Source organism: Pleurodeles waltl, chromosome 7, assembly GCF_031143425.1.
Source record: "Pleurodeles waltl isolate 20211129_DDA chromosome 7, aPleWal1.hap1.20221129, whole genome shotgun sequence".
In the NCBI taxonomy this organism is placed as follows: Eukaryota; Metazoa; Chordata; class Amphibia; order Caudata; family Salamandridae; genus Pleurodeles; species Pleurodeles waltl.
The window spans coordinates 782,924,081-782,942,180 of NC_090446.1; the positions used below are offsets into that span (position 1 = coordinate 782,924,081).

Genomic DNA, 18,100 nt, shown 5'->3' on the forward strand with positions numbered 1-18,100 from the left:
TGTAAAGGAAAGTTTACTCTACGTGAAATTGCACACAATCAGCTTTCAGATCTCAGCCCCAGCCCGTGTATAGCACACGATCATAACTCATTGGACAATGCAGTCTTTCCAAAACCCTGTGTCAAGAACACTTTCCTCAAATAGTCTAGAATGAAGTTAGGATTGTAGTTTAGGCAGCCCAAGAATAATATAGGGAAAATGCTCAAAAAGAGTGGTTTACGGTGCCACTGATAATTAACAAAGGCTGATGATTCAAAATTCTAAGTTTGCAGGTAATTCCAACCAGTAAATGCTATTGCCGTTTTACTATATTAACTTCATATTTAACTGAGCAGAGAAGGGAGGTAGAAAATAATATCTTGCTTGAATCGTTCTCTTGTATACAATAGAAGTCGAACACATTGTAAACAACGTAGTTCCCATTTCTATCATACTGTGTCATTGATCAATAGCATTATAAAATCTTGCTTTACTCAGTACACTCCAGGAGTGAGAATTCGTTAGGTCTGCGAAAATCCTTAGTAGGACTGGACTCTGGAAGTCTTTATAAAATCTTTTTATGTATACTTTGTTATTTTTATATTTAATAAAAGCAATTGCAGAGGCAATTTGATAAACCAAGTAAGTGTAATTGGAGAACGCTGATAAGAAGGGCTGGTGTGGTTTCAAAATGTGCAAAAATTACTTCCATAGATTTCCTGCTAAACTTGGAGTAGATTTTTGACTTTTTAGGGATTCACTAAGATCCTCAGAATTAGTCCTAGAAATCTGTGACTACTGTAAATTTCCAGTTTCCCTCAAAGGACCTGATTCTCAAAGGCCACATGTAAATCTGCACCCACAGGGTCACTCCCTTGTATGAGTGCAGTTTTACCACTTAAAGATCTGCAACAGTTGCAAGTCTCCCGGTGTACCCATGGTAGACCTTTCTGAATCCCATTTCTCATGTGCCAATTGTACATATGTACACTCTTGCATAAGAACAAGTGCTGCACCAGGGCAAATGCAATGGCTACAGTTCACATTTTTCACCACTGGGAAAACAGTGTTTTCCATATCGAAACCCCTTTGCCTGCACACCAACTATTTTGTGGGCTTTTTCCATTTCCAACATGAAATTAAATGTACCCCTTACCCTGGCAGGAATAAACCTCATATTTGTTCACGGTGGATAATAGTAGGAAGATAGTTTGTGAATACACACAAACTTAACTGCTGTTTCCATGCTGGTAAGGGCCATGTCAAATGTTTTTGAATTCCCACAAGTTTGTGAATTTGTGCCTTACATTTCCATTGTGCACCACAGACAACCCATGCATTCCTGCCCCAACACTAAACATACCACAGTGGGAAATCTGGATTGCTTCCAGATTTTACAGCTTTGGAGGTTGGAGTCCTTTATGGTTCTAAAAGTCTGAATCATGATGAGGAGTTACTGTCTTTATTTAGTGCACAAACACTTGTGAGTCAGGCTTTTTGTTATGTGTTTATTGAATGTCTAACCGCTTGGACCAAGGGACACACACCACTACAAGAAAAGAGGGGACAATGTAAAAGAAGACACAAGAGAGCAGAATGATTAGAACAGATGGGGGTTAGGTTTCTTTTTATATATTTTTTCTTTGAGCAATTGGAATACAACTACAGTATGGAAAAAAGAGGCAGCTGCCAATTCAGCAATATGTTCCTCAGAATTGACCATCCTTTGTGTCAGCATTAGCTCTTACCTACTAACCCGGACAAAATGTGCGTAACATATGCAAACAATCCAGATGAAATCATACCGCAGCAAAGTATGGAAAACGTTATTCTTGGAATCTATCATTATAGTGTTACCACAGTTAGAAGGTCCATCCAATTAAATGACACCATCTCAAGAGTAATAGTGGATCCAAAACTACACCAAACAATGCACCATTTTGTACGACAACAACAAGGAAAGAGAGAGGCTCTTCTTTTGGTCGCTATGTGAGGGCTGATCAGGGAAGAACAGTAACCTAAGATCCATTATGAACACCTGTGCATTCTTGGTTGTCACAGTGGTCATCTGGTTTCAGAAGAGGGACAGATGCACAGTGAAAAGATTTCCTTTTTAAAGTATGTCATACTAGAATATCAATACCTAGTCAGGTTTGCTTGTACTACAAATCAAATTCTATCTTTAGTATCCTCTCTACTTTACTGTTGGCAGTGATTACTGACACAATCCTCCGTGTGTCATGGTAAGTTTGCAGGCAAGGCTGGAGTCCTGCTGTTTCCTTCTGTGGAGGATGCTGCTGCTTTGTTGACAAAGGGTTTTGTGAAAAACATTCAATTCAACTAATTCAAATGACCCCCGCAGACCCAGTACTTGAAATAGATGGAACACCTTTTGCTCGAAAGATGTACGGTGGGAAACTGAACTCTTTCTGATGTCCGTGGAGATTAGGCATATACAATCCTTAAACTTTGAATGTAATTTTATCTGCAATGCTCCTCATTGTATTATGAACCACAAAGGTAACGTTGCCCATTCCAGAGATCAGCTGGCAAGGCAAATTTATCATCTTGGGTTTGGAATACTGCAGCCAGAGAAAATGGCTAAGGATTCACCTGTTTCACTCTGCATGAACAGTGAGAATGTCTATATGTACCTCCTCCATAACAAGCCATCAGAGATGTTTTCGGACAGAAGGGAGCGGATAATTTACCCCTTCTGTGTGTATGTCTGTGCTACTGACCCGCAACCCGGGGTTCAGATTCCAGAAGGGGGAATGTATCCATCAGCACCCAAAGACGTTTTGATACTGAAGGTATATTTAGAAGAGAAATTTGCCAAATGTTTTGGTCGTCTGTCTGTTTCTTTAGCAGAAGCTGCTAGATTTTTCATACCCAAGCTAAATGGTGAATATGAAAAAGGCATAAACCGCAGGGAGTTGAATGCAATTGCAATCTGCAGTAGACATCCTATCACCCTCAACTCTTTATTTATGGATCAAGTGAAAACAGCAAAGACCTCCTCTAAATTAGATCTCAGAGGAGTTTACAATATGGTCCATATCTGAGAGGGAAATGAGTGAAAGAGAGCGTTTAATACAAAATATGGCCATTACTAGTATTTAATGATGCAGCTCGGCCTCTGTAGCAACCCTGTGTAGCCTTCCAGCATTTTGTAAAAGATTTATTTAGAGACATCTGTTACACTTTTATGGTAATTCATCTTATTGACATCCTGTGTTTTTTCTCCGAATTTACAGAAAACATCAAAAACATCTTTGAGAAATGCTAAAACAACTAAGAGAACTCTTTAGTGTGGGATGGTGGAAGAAAGACGCATGAGGTGGAATTAAGATTAGGCACCTTGGTTTTCAGAAGTAGCAGCATTTGGGCAGTGGGATCCTAAAAAAAAGTTTGGGTCCACGGACTTATTGTTTAACAAAAGCACTGACAGAGAAATACAGGTTACAAAGTCATGAGAAATATTGCCATTAACAACATATTTACATAATTTGTAAACACAGTGCTTACGTCTTCGCTATCCATTGAATCTGGTTCATGCTTCATGGGCTGATCCTCTTCTTTCTTTTTCTCTTTCTCGGGCATGAGATCATCCAGCCAGCTCAGGTCATGGAGAGAGAAAATGCATTCCATTGCTTTCCGTATTCCAACCAAAGCCAGTAACTGTTGTTACAAGACCAACAAATCAGCTTATTAGGATGGATATTTAGCAAACTGATGTAATTATTTCATTTTTTTTAATATTCCCTAATAGGCAAATATTCATAAAACCTGGCTTCTCACGACATTGTTTAAAAACAACACCTAAACATAAAAGGAGCAGGTGAATAGAAATCGTTTAAATACGAAGCAAGGAACATTGACTCGACCAGATTCTAGAATCTTTAAAGCATACAAAAAATGATGAATGGAATGTTTGAATTAATCCCAGCCACTGGTAAATACTTCAGACTGCATCCCAGTCCATCATTATTCTGCACACCATGTGACCTCAGTTTGAGCCTAGCCAAATGCAAATCAGTCTTGACCCTGCTTCAGTGAACCAACCAGAGAACTACCCTCTCCCACGCTTATCTCCTCTGCATTCCCCGGAGTGCCTCTGTGAGTGCTCCTTCTCCCACCTCGCTGCCAAAGCCTGGAAGGAACTTTCCCTCCACCTCCACACCTCCGCTTCCCCCGAGGTCTTCAGAAAGCGTCTCAAGACCTGGTTCTTCAACCTCCACCAACAGCAGGGAAAGAACCGCAACTCTGCTTCAGTGCCTGGAGACCCTGCTGGGATGAAAATCTTGCACTCTACAAGAACCTCCTGATTGATTGATTGAGTGGGAACAGTCGAGCCCGAACTGCCAGGCCAGGTCTTCCCTTAACCGGAACACAAGCAACCTAGGATCAATTTCACCTTAGTTAGGGCTCATAAGCTAGGTATGACTTGGTTCCAGTGACACAGTGTGCACAGGACCCCCATCTGGGGATACCTTTCCCATTTAGGGCGACACATTAAAGTGTACAAAAAAGGATGCATGAAATGCTTGATTTAATCTCAGCAGCAAATAAATCTTCAGGGCCGGATCCTAGTCCATCATTATTTTGCATTCCATGCCCTCTTAATTTGTACCCAGCCATATGCAAATCCGTCTTGGCCCTGCTCCAAAGGGAACAGTACAGCCAGACCTGCCAGGCTAGGTCCTCCCTGAAGCGGAACACAAGCAATCTAGGATCAAGGTTACCCTTGTTAGGGCTTATCTGCCAGTTATAGATAGGCTTCAGTGACACAGTGTGTCCGGTCCCACATCTGGGCATACCTGTCCAATTTAGGGCAACATATCAGAGTATACAAAAAAGTGTGGCAGGAAAACTCAAATTATTCTTAGTCTCTGGTAAATAATGGGCTGCATCCCAGCTCATCATTATTCTGCACACAATGCGACCTCAGTTTGGACCCAACCACATGAAAATTAAACCCTGCTCCAGTGGGAATAGTCAGGCCTGAGCTGCCAGGCCAGGTCCTCCCTGAAGCAAACACAAGCAACCTAGAACTGGTTTTGCCCTAGTTGGGGCTTATCAGCCAAGTATAAATTGGTTCTAGTGACATAGGGGGTCATTCTGACCCTGGCGGTCATGGACCGCCAGGGCCAACGACCGCGGAAGCACCGCCAACAGGCTGGCGGTGCTTCTGGGGCCATTCTGACAGCGGCGGTACAGCCGCGGTCAGAAAAGGGAAACCGGCGGTTTCCCGCGGCCCCAGGGAATCCTCCACGGCGGTGCTGCAAGCAGCGCCGCCATGGGGATTCCGACCCCCTTCCCGCCATCCCGTTTCTGGCGGTTTTCACCGCCAGAAACAGGATGGCGGGAACGGGTGTCGTGGGGCCCCTGGGGGCCCCATTAAGATTTTCAGTGTCTGCTTGGCAGACACTGAAAATCGCGACGGGTGCAACTGCACCCGTCGCACACCAGCAACTCCGCCGGCTCCATTCGGAGCCGGCTTCCTCGTTGCTGGGGCTTTCCCGCTGGGCGGGCGGCCTTTTGGCCAGCCCAGCGGGAAAGTCAGAATGACCGCCGCGGTCTTTTGACCGCGGTACGGTCTTCTGGCGGTTCCCGCCAGGCGGGCGGCTTCCGCCGCCCGCGGGGTTCAGAATGACCCCCATAGTGTGCTGAGGACCCACGTCTGGACATACCTGTCCCATCTAGGACAACAAATTAAAGTATACAAAAAAGTGATGGATGAAATGCCTGAATGAATCTCAGCCACTGGTAAATAACTCAGGGCTGCATCCCAGTCCATTGTTATTTTGCACACCATGCCATCTCAGTATGGTCCAAGCCATGTACAAATCAGCCTTGATCCTGATCCAGTGGAACCAGTCCAATCTGAACTGCAAAGTCATGTTCTCCGTGAATCGGAACACAACCAACCCAGGACAGGTTACACCCTAGTTAATGCTCATCAGCCAGTTATAGATCAGTGCCACTCACGCAGTGTGCCAGGTACCTATGTCTGGGCGTACCTGTCCCATTTACAGTGACACATTAAGGTACAAAACAAGAGTGATGAATGGAATGCCTGAATTAACCTCAGCCACTGGTAAATACTAAGGCTGCATCCCAGTCCATCATTATTGCACACCACACCACCTCACTTTGGACCCCGCTATATTCAAATCAGTTTTAACTATGCTACACTGGAAACAGTTCCGCTTTAACTACCAGGCCAGGTCCTCCCTCAACTAGAACACAAGCAACCTAGGATCAGTTTTGCACTAGTTAAGGTTTATCAGCCAAGTATAGATTAGTTACAGTGACACAGTGTGCACAGGCCCCACTTCGGGCACATCCGAACTGCGAAGACTTCCACTGATAGTGTGATCTGCTCACAAGTCATCTAGTCAGCAAATGGACCTGTGCATTATTGGAGAGTGGAGACAGGGCAAGGTAAAGATAGAGCGATGGTCATTAAATCAGCATGTAAAAGTCAGGCACATGTACGTTGTGATTAGTTAATGATCAGCTGAAGACAGTAGACCTCTATCTATAGCTTCCAAGATGGACATTCTAAGAGTGAGACTGCTCTCAGAATTTCACTGAATGGGGATTGTTTGTTTTTAATTGTTACGTGGAAACACACATTTAATAGAGCTACACACATTAACCTCTGTGTGGCTGCTCGGTGTGCTTGTCCCACCATAAAGGTGTTGTTAGTGCATTAAGGTTTAAAGCAAGTGCACTGTTTGTTTAATCCGTTGTGTAACAATGGAGTGCAGCCATTGGTCCATGCCTTTGGTCACCATCTTTAGATTCTTTTTTGTCTCCTTCCATCTTCGTTGTGGAGGTGGGTGGGTTAGTGGTAATTCAGAAAATTCTTCAAGCTGCAAAACTACACCTATAGGTAAGAAGGCAAGAAACTATTTGTTTTGCAGCGCAAACCTTTTCTGGATTCACATACTGTGCATTGATATTGTAGCGGTTCTGTTAAAATTGCGGTGGTTGGAGTGACAATGGACTTAAATTTGTAAACAGATGTTTTAACACCTTTTGTCCCACCTGAGCATCCTTGTTTATTTGAATGTCTATGCTGTAGTGGTTTGTGAATGTGTGTAGAGATTACCATGTTGCTGCCATGCATAACCTTATAAAGGTGTATTTGCTAGAAAGGCAATGGTTGCTCCTTTTTTCCTTGTTGAGTGTGCCTTTAGAGTTGAGTTTAGTGTCTCCCTGCACTTGTGTGGCTTAGTTGAATAGTTTGTGTGATCCATCTGGCAATTGTCCCATTAGTTATTAGATTCCGCCTATTGCTGTCTGCAAAGGAGACAAACTATTACTTAGTCTTCCTGCTTGCCTTCGTCTTTTCGATGCAGTACGATATATCGTGTCTTGCGTCTAGCATGTATAATGCTCTCAGCTTGATTTTTTGGATTTTGGAAAAAAGTGCTATTTGTATAGTCTAATTTATGTGGAAGAGTGAATTTACCTTGGGTAGGAACTGATGATCTGTTCTCTTGACAATTCTGTCTTTGTGAATTTGAAAATATGGTTTTTGAATTGTGAGTGATTGTATTTCACTCGCCCTGCGAAGAGGTGTTATGGCCACCAGGAATGCTGTCTTTAGCACGAGCATCTTTAATGTATCTTTGTGTAAAGTCTCAAAAGGCGCCTTCATTAATTGTGTTAGTACCACATTTAGATTCCATGGGGGTGCAGGTATCTTACTTAGTTGTGCAATTCTCCTTGTAACCCCTGAGAACCGTTTTATTACTGGAACTCTGAAGAAGCTTCTTCCTATGCGACCTCTTGTGTAGGCCTATATTGCAGCTAAGTGTACTTTCAAATATGCATACCTTAACTTGCAGTCGGGGTTGATGTGCTAAATATTTTAACACCTTTGTGTCCTTCGTGTTTTTCCATACCCCTCCTAAAACACCATAAAAAGTAACATTTCATTTAGCACTGTTGCACTTTCTTGTTGTTTGCTTTCTTGCTTCTCTAAAAACAGCCATTATGTTTTCAGTTAGAGTTAGATGACCTGTGTAGCACTCTTCCTTCTTCCATTGACAACAGGTCCTGTTGTATTGGCAGTTTTAGAATGTTCCATTGTGCCATTTCTAACAGCTCTGAAAACCATGTCTGCCTCCCCCACTGAGGGGCAATTTATATTAGAGACATCTTGCTTCTCCTGCATTTGTTGATCAGCGGTATCAGGGGAAAAGCGTATGCAAATATCCTTGACCAGTCTATTGACAGGGCATTCCCTAGGGATTGGTGGTATGGTTGTCTGGATGCAAAGTTTCAACATATTGTATTCCTTGGGGTTGCAAATAGATCTATTTTTGGAGTTCCCCAGCTCCTGAAGATCTTTTAAATTATTCTTTGATTGTGTTCCCTTTTGTGAGGGCATGATGTTTGTCTGCTCAGCCTGTCCCCTTTCACATTGTCCTTGCCTGGTAGATGAACTGCTGTTATCTCTATTTGTCTCTGTATTGACCACTTCCAGATTTGCTGTACTAGCTTTGAAAGAGCAAAGGATTGAGTCCCCCTTGCTTGTTGATGTAAAACATTGAAGTCATATTGTCCATTTGGACCAATACTGTCTTCCCCAGATGCTCTTTCTGGCAGGCTTTTCATGGAACACTGTCTTTAGTTGCAGGATAATGATATGCTGTACAGCCTTGTAGGAGGCTGGCCTGGTGTGTGGTGGGTACTTATGGTACTTACACCTTATACCAGGTCCAGTTATCCAGTATTAGTGGAGTGTAGTCAGTGTCTAGAAGCCAGGCTCTCTAGAGGTAGCTGTGGAGGAGCAGCCAAGGCTTATCTAGGAGACATGCAAAGCTCATGCAATACCACTGTAGTCACACAGTACTCACACACTTGAAAGAAAACACTCAGCGTTACAAAAATAAAGGTACTTTATTTTGGTGACACAAATACCAAAAATACCATAGAGGCAATACTCCCTTACAAGGTAAGTAATACACAGATTATATACACTAGTATGCAGAAATAGGCATAAAACAGTTAGAAAACCGTGCAATTAGTGAAAATCACAATAGTTAGAAATGGGCCAAGGGGGAGCACAAACCGTATACTAAGAAAGTGGAATGCGAAAGTCAGTCCCCCACCTAGGCAAGTTCAGTGTGTAGAGGGGAGCTGGTAGTACTAGAAAAGCCCAAAAGTAAGTACCACAACCCACCCCAGCAATCAGGAAAACAGGAGTAAATCACAGTAAGTTTCCCAGATCACACACAGAAAGGAGAAGAAGAATTATGCAAAACCCAGAAGAGACTGCAAGACACCAACAGTGGATTCCTGGACAAGAAGACCTGTTGAAAAGGGGGACCAAGTCCAAGAAGCCCAGAACAGTCCAGGAAGAGCAGAAGCCCCTGCAAACCCGGATGAAGGTGCAAAAGGAGAACCACTGGTGGAGAAGAAAAGTCAGTACTGCACCCAAGAAGACATAGGTGGTCATTCTGACCCTGGCAGTCTTTGACCGCCAGGGCGGAGGACCGCGGGAGCACCGCCGACAGGCCGGCGGTGCTCCAATGGGGATTCCGACCGCGGCGGTAAAGCCGCGGTCGGACCGGCACCACTGGCGGGGTCCCGCCAGTGTACCGCCGCCCCATTGAATCCTCCGCGGCGGCGCAGCTTGCTGCACCGCCGCGGGGATTCCGACCCCCCCTACCGCCATCCAGATCCCGGCGGTCGGACCGCCGGGATCCGGATGGCGGTAGGGGGGGTCGCGGGGCCCCTGGGGGCCCCTGCAGTGCCCATGCCACTGGCATGGGCATTGCAGGGGCCCCCGTAAGAGGGCCCCTACATGTATTTCACTGTCTGCTGCGCAGACAGTGAAATACGCGACGGGTGCAACTGCACCCGTCGCACAGCTTCCACTCCGCCGGCTCGATTCCGAGCCGGCTTCATCGTGGAAGCCTCTTTCCCGCTGGGCTGGCTGGCGGTCTGAAGGCGACCGCCCGCCAGCCCAGCGGGAAAGTCAGAATTACCGCCGCGGTCTTTCGACCGCGGAACGGTAATCTGACGGCGGGACTTTGGCGGGCGGCCTCCGCCGCCCGCCAAGGTCAGAATGAGGGCCATAGTCGGGTTCCTGAAGGTTGCAAGTGATGTCCCACGCGGATGGAGGATATCATTTGGGTTTGTGCCATCGGAGCCTGCCAACAAGCCTTGGTGGACGCAAAGCTCACAGTTAGTGGAAAATGGCGCTGCCGGGGACCTGGATGGACCAGGTGGACTCTTACCAGGAGGTGTAGTCAGAGGGTGCCCTCAGACACACAGAGAGCACCAGACAGCGCACACACGAGTCCCACAGGCCGGGGACAAGAACGTTGCAGAAGAGGCCCACAAAGCACTACGACAAAGGCTCCCACGCCGCCAGAGAACCACTTAGGAAGCCGTGCATCGCAGGATTGGGTGCTGGGGGCTGGAGCTTCAAGATGCACAAAGATCTTGGAGGAAGCATGCCAACAAGCCTTGGCAGCTGCAAAAGACGCTGTACACGGGGGTACTGTCTTGCGTGGGGAGGCAAGGTCTTACCTCCACCAAAGTGGGACAGCTAGAAGAGAGGACCGTCTGGACCACTTCAGTCCATCACCCGTGATGCAGGATCCACACAGCTCAGCAGGAGAGGGGATCCACGCATCCGGTTGTCATTGCAGTTGGTGCCTGCAGAAACAGGGGATTGACTCCTTCACCCCAAGGGAGATTTCTTCTTCCTTCTGATGCAGGCTGAAGACGGGCTGTCCTTAGAGGATGCACGGCCGGGGAAATGTTGCAGTTGCTGGAAGGAGCCAGAGTTAGAAAGTTGCAGGACGCGTCTTGCTTCTTTGTAGCAGCTTGTAGGGTCCCGAAGAGTCCAGATGCTGTTTCTTCGGTCAGAAGTCGAAGTGGAGGATGCAGAGGATTCCAGCTGGAGTCTTGCAATCCGAATCTGAGGAACCACCGAAAGGAGGAACCCTTAATAGCCTTGAAAGGACGATTGGTCACCTGACATCATCTGCTGGCACTGGCCACTCAGATGCTCCCGGAGTTCCCTGCCAACCTTGAATCCAACATGGGAAAACCCAGGGACCCTCTGGAGGAGCTCTGAGCACCACCCCTGGGGGGGGGGTGATGGACAGGGGAGTGGTCACTCCCCTTTCCTTTGTCCAGTTTCGTGCCAGAGCAGGGACTGGGGGTCCCTGAACCAGTGGAGACTGGGTTATGCAAGGAGGGCACCAAATGTGCCCTTCAAAGCATTTCCAGTGGCTTGGGGAGGCTACCCCTCCCAAGCCTGTAACACCTATTTCCAAAGGGAGAGGGTGTAACACCCCTCTCCCAAAGGAAATCCTTTGTTCTGCCTTCCTGGCCTTGAACTTTTCAAGCAACAGGAGGGCAGAAACCTGTCTGGGAAGTGGCAGCAGCTTGTGCTTCCTGGAAACCCTCAGAAGGCTGAAATGGCAATACTTGGGGTCCTCTAAGGAGCCCCCAGAGTGCATGGAATCATACAACCAATGCTTGCAAAAGCCTTGGCTATGACTCCAACATGTTTGATACCAAACATGCCTATGTTCGGAGTTACCATTATGTAGCTGGACATAGGAGTGACGTATAAGTGACCTAGTATAGTGAAAAATGGCAGTGAAAGGGTGTGTGCACCTTTTCACGCAAGCTGCAGTGGCAGTCCTGCAGAATGCTTTGCATGAGCTCCCTATGGGTGCAAAAGCTGACTCTTCCAGACCGGATGATACCCCTCCGTGCCAAATAGGAGGCAGACCTGGGAGCACTGGACGGTGAGGAATGGGCAGAGGCGAGGCAGAGTCCCAGGGTTGTGGCGATTTGGTTCAGGTTGATCTAGCTGCTGATTCTACACAGGGCATATTACTCCAGGTTGTGTCGTGCAAGATGGGCAAGGCGCAGACCCCACAATGTTTGAGAGGATGCGGGCAGGAAGGTACTTTCTATCACACTATACAGGCATGCCCCGTGATACAGGCTTACTGGCGAAGGGTCTCTGGGATGGCAGCTCGGATGCTTGGGAAGGTGGTATAGCAGGGGAGGAATTCTGGCCAAAGTATCAGGATTGTGGTTCACCATAGCAGCAGTGGTGGCTAAGAGAAATATAGCCCGAGCGTGGGATGCCGAATCTCCGCCCAGTGTACAGGAATGGCTAACCGATATGGACTGGTGCGGAGTGCTGAAAGAGTAATCTACCAGAGTTGGGGTTACCTGAAAAAGTGGGAGAAAAACTAAGGAGGGTGGGAAGCCCACAGGTCCAGGAAGTGATTCTCTGTGTGGGAGTCCATGGGTGGGTTAAGGGACAGTGGACCGGATATATCAGACTACCTTACCTGGGTGATTCCTGATTGAAATACTACATCTGTGATACTTGGCACATATTGTATTCTGTCTCTGAGTTGTGGTTACCTACTGTGTTCTTTATTGAGGCATGCAACATTGTGCAATGGCTGTTTTTGTTGCTTAGTAAAAATATATATATTTTTGTAAATCATTTGTTGACTAACTGTGCCTGCTGCATCCAATGCCGATTTCAGGCAGGAATTTGCAATATTTGTGCCTTCTTCTGCCAGGTGCAGCTCTCTTTCTGTATTGTTCTGCCAGATGCTACATCAGCTCCGCCATCTCCTCCCAGTGTGGGTAAGCATGTCTATTTAATAGGGTGTTTGAATAGGCAATACGCCATTGATTTGCTGTGATGCATTCAAATTGTCTGCCCAAAAGTCCATCCTCTAGCTCTCCTTGTCAGAAGGTGGGCCCAGATGTTATGGGAATGTTGGTAAAGTCCATGCTGCAGAAGTGATAATGGAATCGGCCAATACCATACCCTTGATTATGCTGGGTCCTGAGATGAATATTTATACTTTTTTTCCACCCTTGGACTCATTGCTCAACATGTGGCGGGTTCCGTAAATACCTTGCTTTCTTGGTCCAAGACACTCGCGAGCAAAGGAAGGAATTGATTCCTGGCTTGGGATGGAAAAAAAGTTTCCAGCAGGAAACAAGCCTGTGGTTTTTCTGCCTCCAGCTTTACATTGTATTTGTCAGCTGTCTTTATTATGTCCTGGTTGTACATGCCAATGTCATCCTGAGGCGAAGGCATCGACAGATAACAGTCTACTTCCTCCTCTGGGGAGTCCGTCTCCAGCTCCTGCCACTGAACATCGGTAAAATCTGACTTGTCTGATTCTTGAAACAAGCCCAGTCCTTCTTGTTCCTTTTCTTCCTCTCAGAGGATCTCCTCTTCGTCCTTCTGTGGTTCAGGTGTTAAAGGAGGTTTGACTTCTTTCACCCAGGTCTTTCGGGGCTGAAGTTTCCTGAGGAATTCAAAACTCTTTTACTGTTGCATCCAAGTCTTTCTTCTTCTGAAGCAACACAGTCATTTCAGCCTCGAGACATCGCTTCTTTCTTTCGATCTTTGTCGAGTGTTCTTCTGGGTCGAGAATCAACGTTGATTTCCTCTTCCACGTCAAAGATTCCATCTACAATGCATCGGTCATTGAACTTCTTTGCTGTTACTAAGGCCGCTCTTTCTTTGATGTCTAAGCATCTTCTCCTCATCTGTCTTTCAATGACTATGGGGGTTATTACAACATTGGAGGAGGTGTTAATCCGTCCCAAAAGTGACGGTAAAGTGACTGATATACCACCAGGCGTATTACGAGTTCCATAGGATATAATGGACTCGTAATACGGCTGGTGGTATATCCGTCACTTTACCGTCACTTTTGGGACGGATTAACACCTCCTCCAAAGTTGTTATAACCCCCTATGTTTTTTCTGGAGAATTCCCACTTGCAGTGTCGAGTGTTCAGACAAAGAGGCTCCCTTTGATGCCTTTCAGTCATTCTATTTTTTGACGCAGATAAGTCTTTTACCTGCAGTCTCTTCTCTTTCCTGGCCGTCTGGGCCTCTACGTCGACAACTCTCTGGTCGAGTTTCAATATTTTCTTCCTTGACCCCATCAGTGATGTTTTCATCCTCGTTACTCGAAAGACCCAGGGGTTGATTTCTGTCTCTGCATGGTGTGGTGTGCCTGTCTCTGTTCCCTCCCTTGAAATACCATCTTCTACTTGAACACAGCTTTGCAGTCGTTGCTTCGGTGATTGATTGCCAAGTAGAGGTTGCAGACAGGGTGATGGTTCTTCTGCGAAATTTTGTGGTGACAATTCCGGAAGAACTGCAACAGAGTTTTCTCCATAACCCTGCACAAGGAGCCCCCACAAGGAACACAAGGAGCACAAGGAGCCCCCTGTCCGGGCATTCTTGAAACCAAGTAAATCTTCTCCTTTACTCTCTTAGTCTCCTCCGGTACTGCTTTCTTGATGTTCTTCTTCTTCAGAATTTGCCCAATCTTTTGGCTATCTTCTCTCAAACTTCTCCCAAACTATTTTCAGCCAAGCATCCATTCCTAATAAAAGAATCTGAAGATGGCGCCCAATGGTCGGACCTTTGAGGGGAGGGCATATGACGTCACAGGAAGACCCCAACGAGGGATCCGTTAACACCCAACATCTCCAAAAAACAGAAATAGAAGAAGAACTAGAACAATTTGGAGAATTCCATACCCAGCTACTAGATGGCAGATTAATGCACCGCATGTTAATCCAGAAAAGATTCATGCTGCAAAACGGTCATATTTGTAGAAGCGTGATGGTTCGCAGGCAGCGCTGGTACTGAACTTTGGCAGCCCCAGCAAGGACAGTGAGTGATGCAAGCTGTGGCGACCACCTGAGAAATATCTTGCAACCCAGCACTATTTTTTTTTCAAATTAAGTGTTGCATTTGCTATGGACAGTGCTCTATCCGCAGCTTTCCTTAATAATGCAGCATTACATAACACCGTAGAGGTATAGCATGACAAACAGTGAATTTCCATACGAGACATGATTCTGGGGGACAGCCAGCCTCTGCACTAGCAAACCACCAGGACATTTTTCAGCTTGCATTTGTAAAGTACACCAGAAATGCTAAATGCTGTACCCACTAACAGTAAAGTTATCACCTAGCCCCAGGCCATTACCAACACAGTCCCCACCACCGAACTTTCTACCTGCAAATCGTTGATGACAGGTGTGTAAGTCTAATTAGTTCAATGAAAGCAAAACACGACTACAACTCCCAGAATGCTTTAGGCTGCCACACAAAAGACCGGGTTGGAAAACTGTGTCTGTAATGAATTGTTGGGAGGTGTTTACAATACCTACAACTCTAAACCACTCGGTGCCTGAACTGAGGTAATGCATATTAAACAAAAAAAACACCAAAACACGTGGCTTACCATTAGAGGAAATATAATTGCAGCTGCTGTTGATTTAAGTGTCCAGAGCAAAGCGAGGCATGCGATCTGAATAAAGGTGAACAGATGAATTCTGCGAAGGGGCACGTGGCGAAGGTAGATCAAGTCGGGTTGGTGTTTTGCTGGTATAAGAAGTAGTTTTAGCCTGTCAAGGAACTGAAAGGGAAACAATAAAAATAACACGTTTAATTTTGACACAATTACTGTTTATTCTTTTTATTTTTTTATTTATTTTTTGCTTTGGGATAAAACCTCAAGTTTCCTTTTGAAAACATATTGCTTACGTGGTAACTGCAACAACATAGGGGCCTTTCTTCAACTTCATTCAATGGAAGCATTACTTTAGATGGGTCTCTTAATACTATATCAAAATATATTCACCCATGGGATTGTTCTAAATATATCATCTGTAACAACTGTCGGGCTGTTTGTTACTGGCTTTGTGATGTTATGAATTATAGGTGTCACTGTTTTAGCGTCAATGCTATTGTACGGCACAAAAATGCACGGGGGTAACTGGAAGATCAAGGGAAAGTTGAGCAATGGGGGGTGGGTCTACGTTATTGCAAACTGTGCATGTTATGAGAGCACATTTGTGCTGGGTTATAATGAATATGATCGGTTTATAGCCAGAGTGCGTATGCTCACTGCGAATACACAGGTGACGTGGACGGCAATCTCATTAGTCTGAGAAAGCAGTCACTGTGGGTTCTCTACTAATTTCTGTTCCTGGCCTCTCTATTGTCAACAGACGTGGGGTTCAGCCGCCTAGGGATTAACCATCAGTATTGAGCAAGTGGAATGATTGCGAGCCTGACCGTAGATAAAATACAGCTCTATACTATATATCTCAGTTCAGCATTCTGTGGTTGGTAGAAGTTACATTATAAAATGATTAACAAACGTCTTCAGTAGGGTCCTGATATGATCACTTATTGAGAGTGGCCAGACCTGTTGGAATAAAAACTTTAAACATCAATCAAGGACCACTTCTAGGTAAACTAGATCCATCTCATGATGCCCTTAAGTAATGTGTTATTCCTCTCTTCCTTGATGAAGATTTATGTTAGTCTCACATCTTTTGGGTACCATACTCTTAATGCTTAGCGTTTCGTTTTTCCACTTTATTCTTGTCCTACCTTTTCTTTTTTTTCTTTTACGTTTGGTTTCTGTTTTCTTTTGGACTGGCTTTCTTTTAGTGTCTCCACTTGGGGGAGGATCCTCTTATAAAGCTACCTGCTAGTTTTGTGTTTTTAAGATAATATTTGCAAACTTGCCAGGCTGCACTTTACATAATTGGCTATGAACTGTCACTGTTGATTAGTGTCTGATGTACTTAATTGCCACACTGTATTGTGTTAAGTAACCAGCAGTATATGCAGTGGTGGCTACCACTGAATGGGGGTAGCGGGGCCAGAGGGGGTTGGGCAGATAAAAAAAATAAAGAAAATAAACCTCTTACCCTTCTTCTGGAATTTGCGTCTCCTCCGTCCTATTCCCAGCAGCACACAGGCTCCCAGCCAATCACAATGCTGCTGTCACCAGCATGACGGCAGCATTGTGATTGCTGTGTGCAGCCTGCTTCGGTGCTCACACAGGGAGTGGGAGACTGTGCACTTTTTTCCACCCCGCTGTTCAATACAGCCGGGTGAAGAAATGCTGAGTGCACATGTCTGTTTGGGCGGCCCAACACGGCCGGCCAAACAGACATGCGCACTTATTGTGCACTCCACTCCTCCCTCCAGCCCTCCTCCGGCCCCCTCCAATTCAACCCTGCCCCACCCCAACCCGGTTCCCAGGAAAAATAAAATGATATTAACGCTTCATTATTATAATTTTATTTTTCTTTCCCCCTCTGCTTAAAAGCAGCAGGGCAACGCTCCTCCAATTTAGGGGAGGAGCCACCCCTGAGTATTTGTACTGCTCTTTATATCTAATTATATGGTTACCTGCCTGCTTAGGGTATTGAGCAGTACTTGCTCTTTCTTTGATACAATTATACATCGTAAGTGTGTCATATCAGTGAAAAAATATTAATTTATGAAAGATCTGTGAAGATGCAAAAAGCCTTCAATGAACGACCTTTGAGTGTGAAAGCAGTTGTCGCTATTTTATTTATGATTGTTTGTTGGTGTCTTTTTGGTGATTGTTAGAAATGGGGTCCTTGGTTAGCAGTCAGGTTACCCTCTGTCCAAGCAAGTACCCTCACTCTAGCCAGGGTAAAGGAGATCTCCTCAGTTAACCCCTGCTCACCGCCTTGGTAGCTTGGCACAAGCAGGCAGGCTTAACTTCAGAGTCTAGGTGTAAAGTATTTGTACCAACACACACAGTAACTCAGTGAAAACTACAAAATGACACAACACCGGTTTAGAAAAGTAAGTAATATTTATCTAAACAAAAAAAGACCAAAACAACACAAATCCACCATATACAAGTCAAGTTATGAATTAAAAAGCGAAAATAGTCTTAAATCCTTAGAAAACAGTGCTAACACTGTTAGCGTGAAAAAGTACCTGGGTTGCGTCAAAATAACACTGCACAGCGAGTGTGCGTCAAAATAAAAGCCAGTGATGTGTCGCTTTCTCACTTGCAAGCGAGACCGTTCATCATTCCTCCTCCGGTCGGATTGCCGTGAGTCGTTTTTCATCTCTGCAAGAGAGCGATGCGTCGAACCAGACAGGCACCTCAAGGCTGGGCAGGGTTTGCTTTGTTTTTCCACACCCAGCGAGGTTTGCATCGAAAATCCGGTCGCACGGTATCCGAAAACCACGCTATGTGGGGTTGCGACGTAAACAGCCTTCGTCA

General features: G+C 45.5%; 1 protein-coding gene across 1 annotated transcript in view; it reads right to left on the bottom strand.

Moving 5' to 3' along the window:
* Positions 1-18,100, bottom strand: part of SLC4A9 (solute carrier family 4 member 9) — a 369,779-nt gene that overhangs the window by 14,941 nt on the left and 336,738 nt on the right. Inside the window, exons 19-20 of the mRNA XM_069199298.1 lie at positions 15,278-15,451; positions 3,508-3,660 (exon numbers count right to left, since the gene is read on the bottom strand). Coding sequence (XP_069055399.1) covers positions 3,508-3,660; positions 15,278-15,451 — 327 coding nt within the window. The remainder of the gene's footprint in view (positions 1-3,507; positions 3,661-15,277; positions 15,452-18,100) is intronic.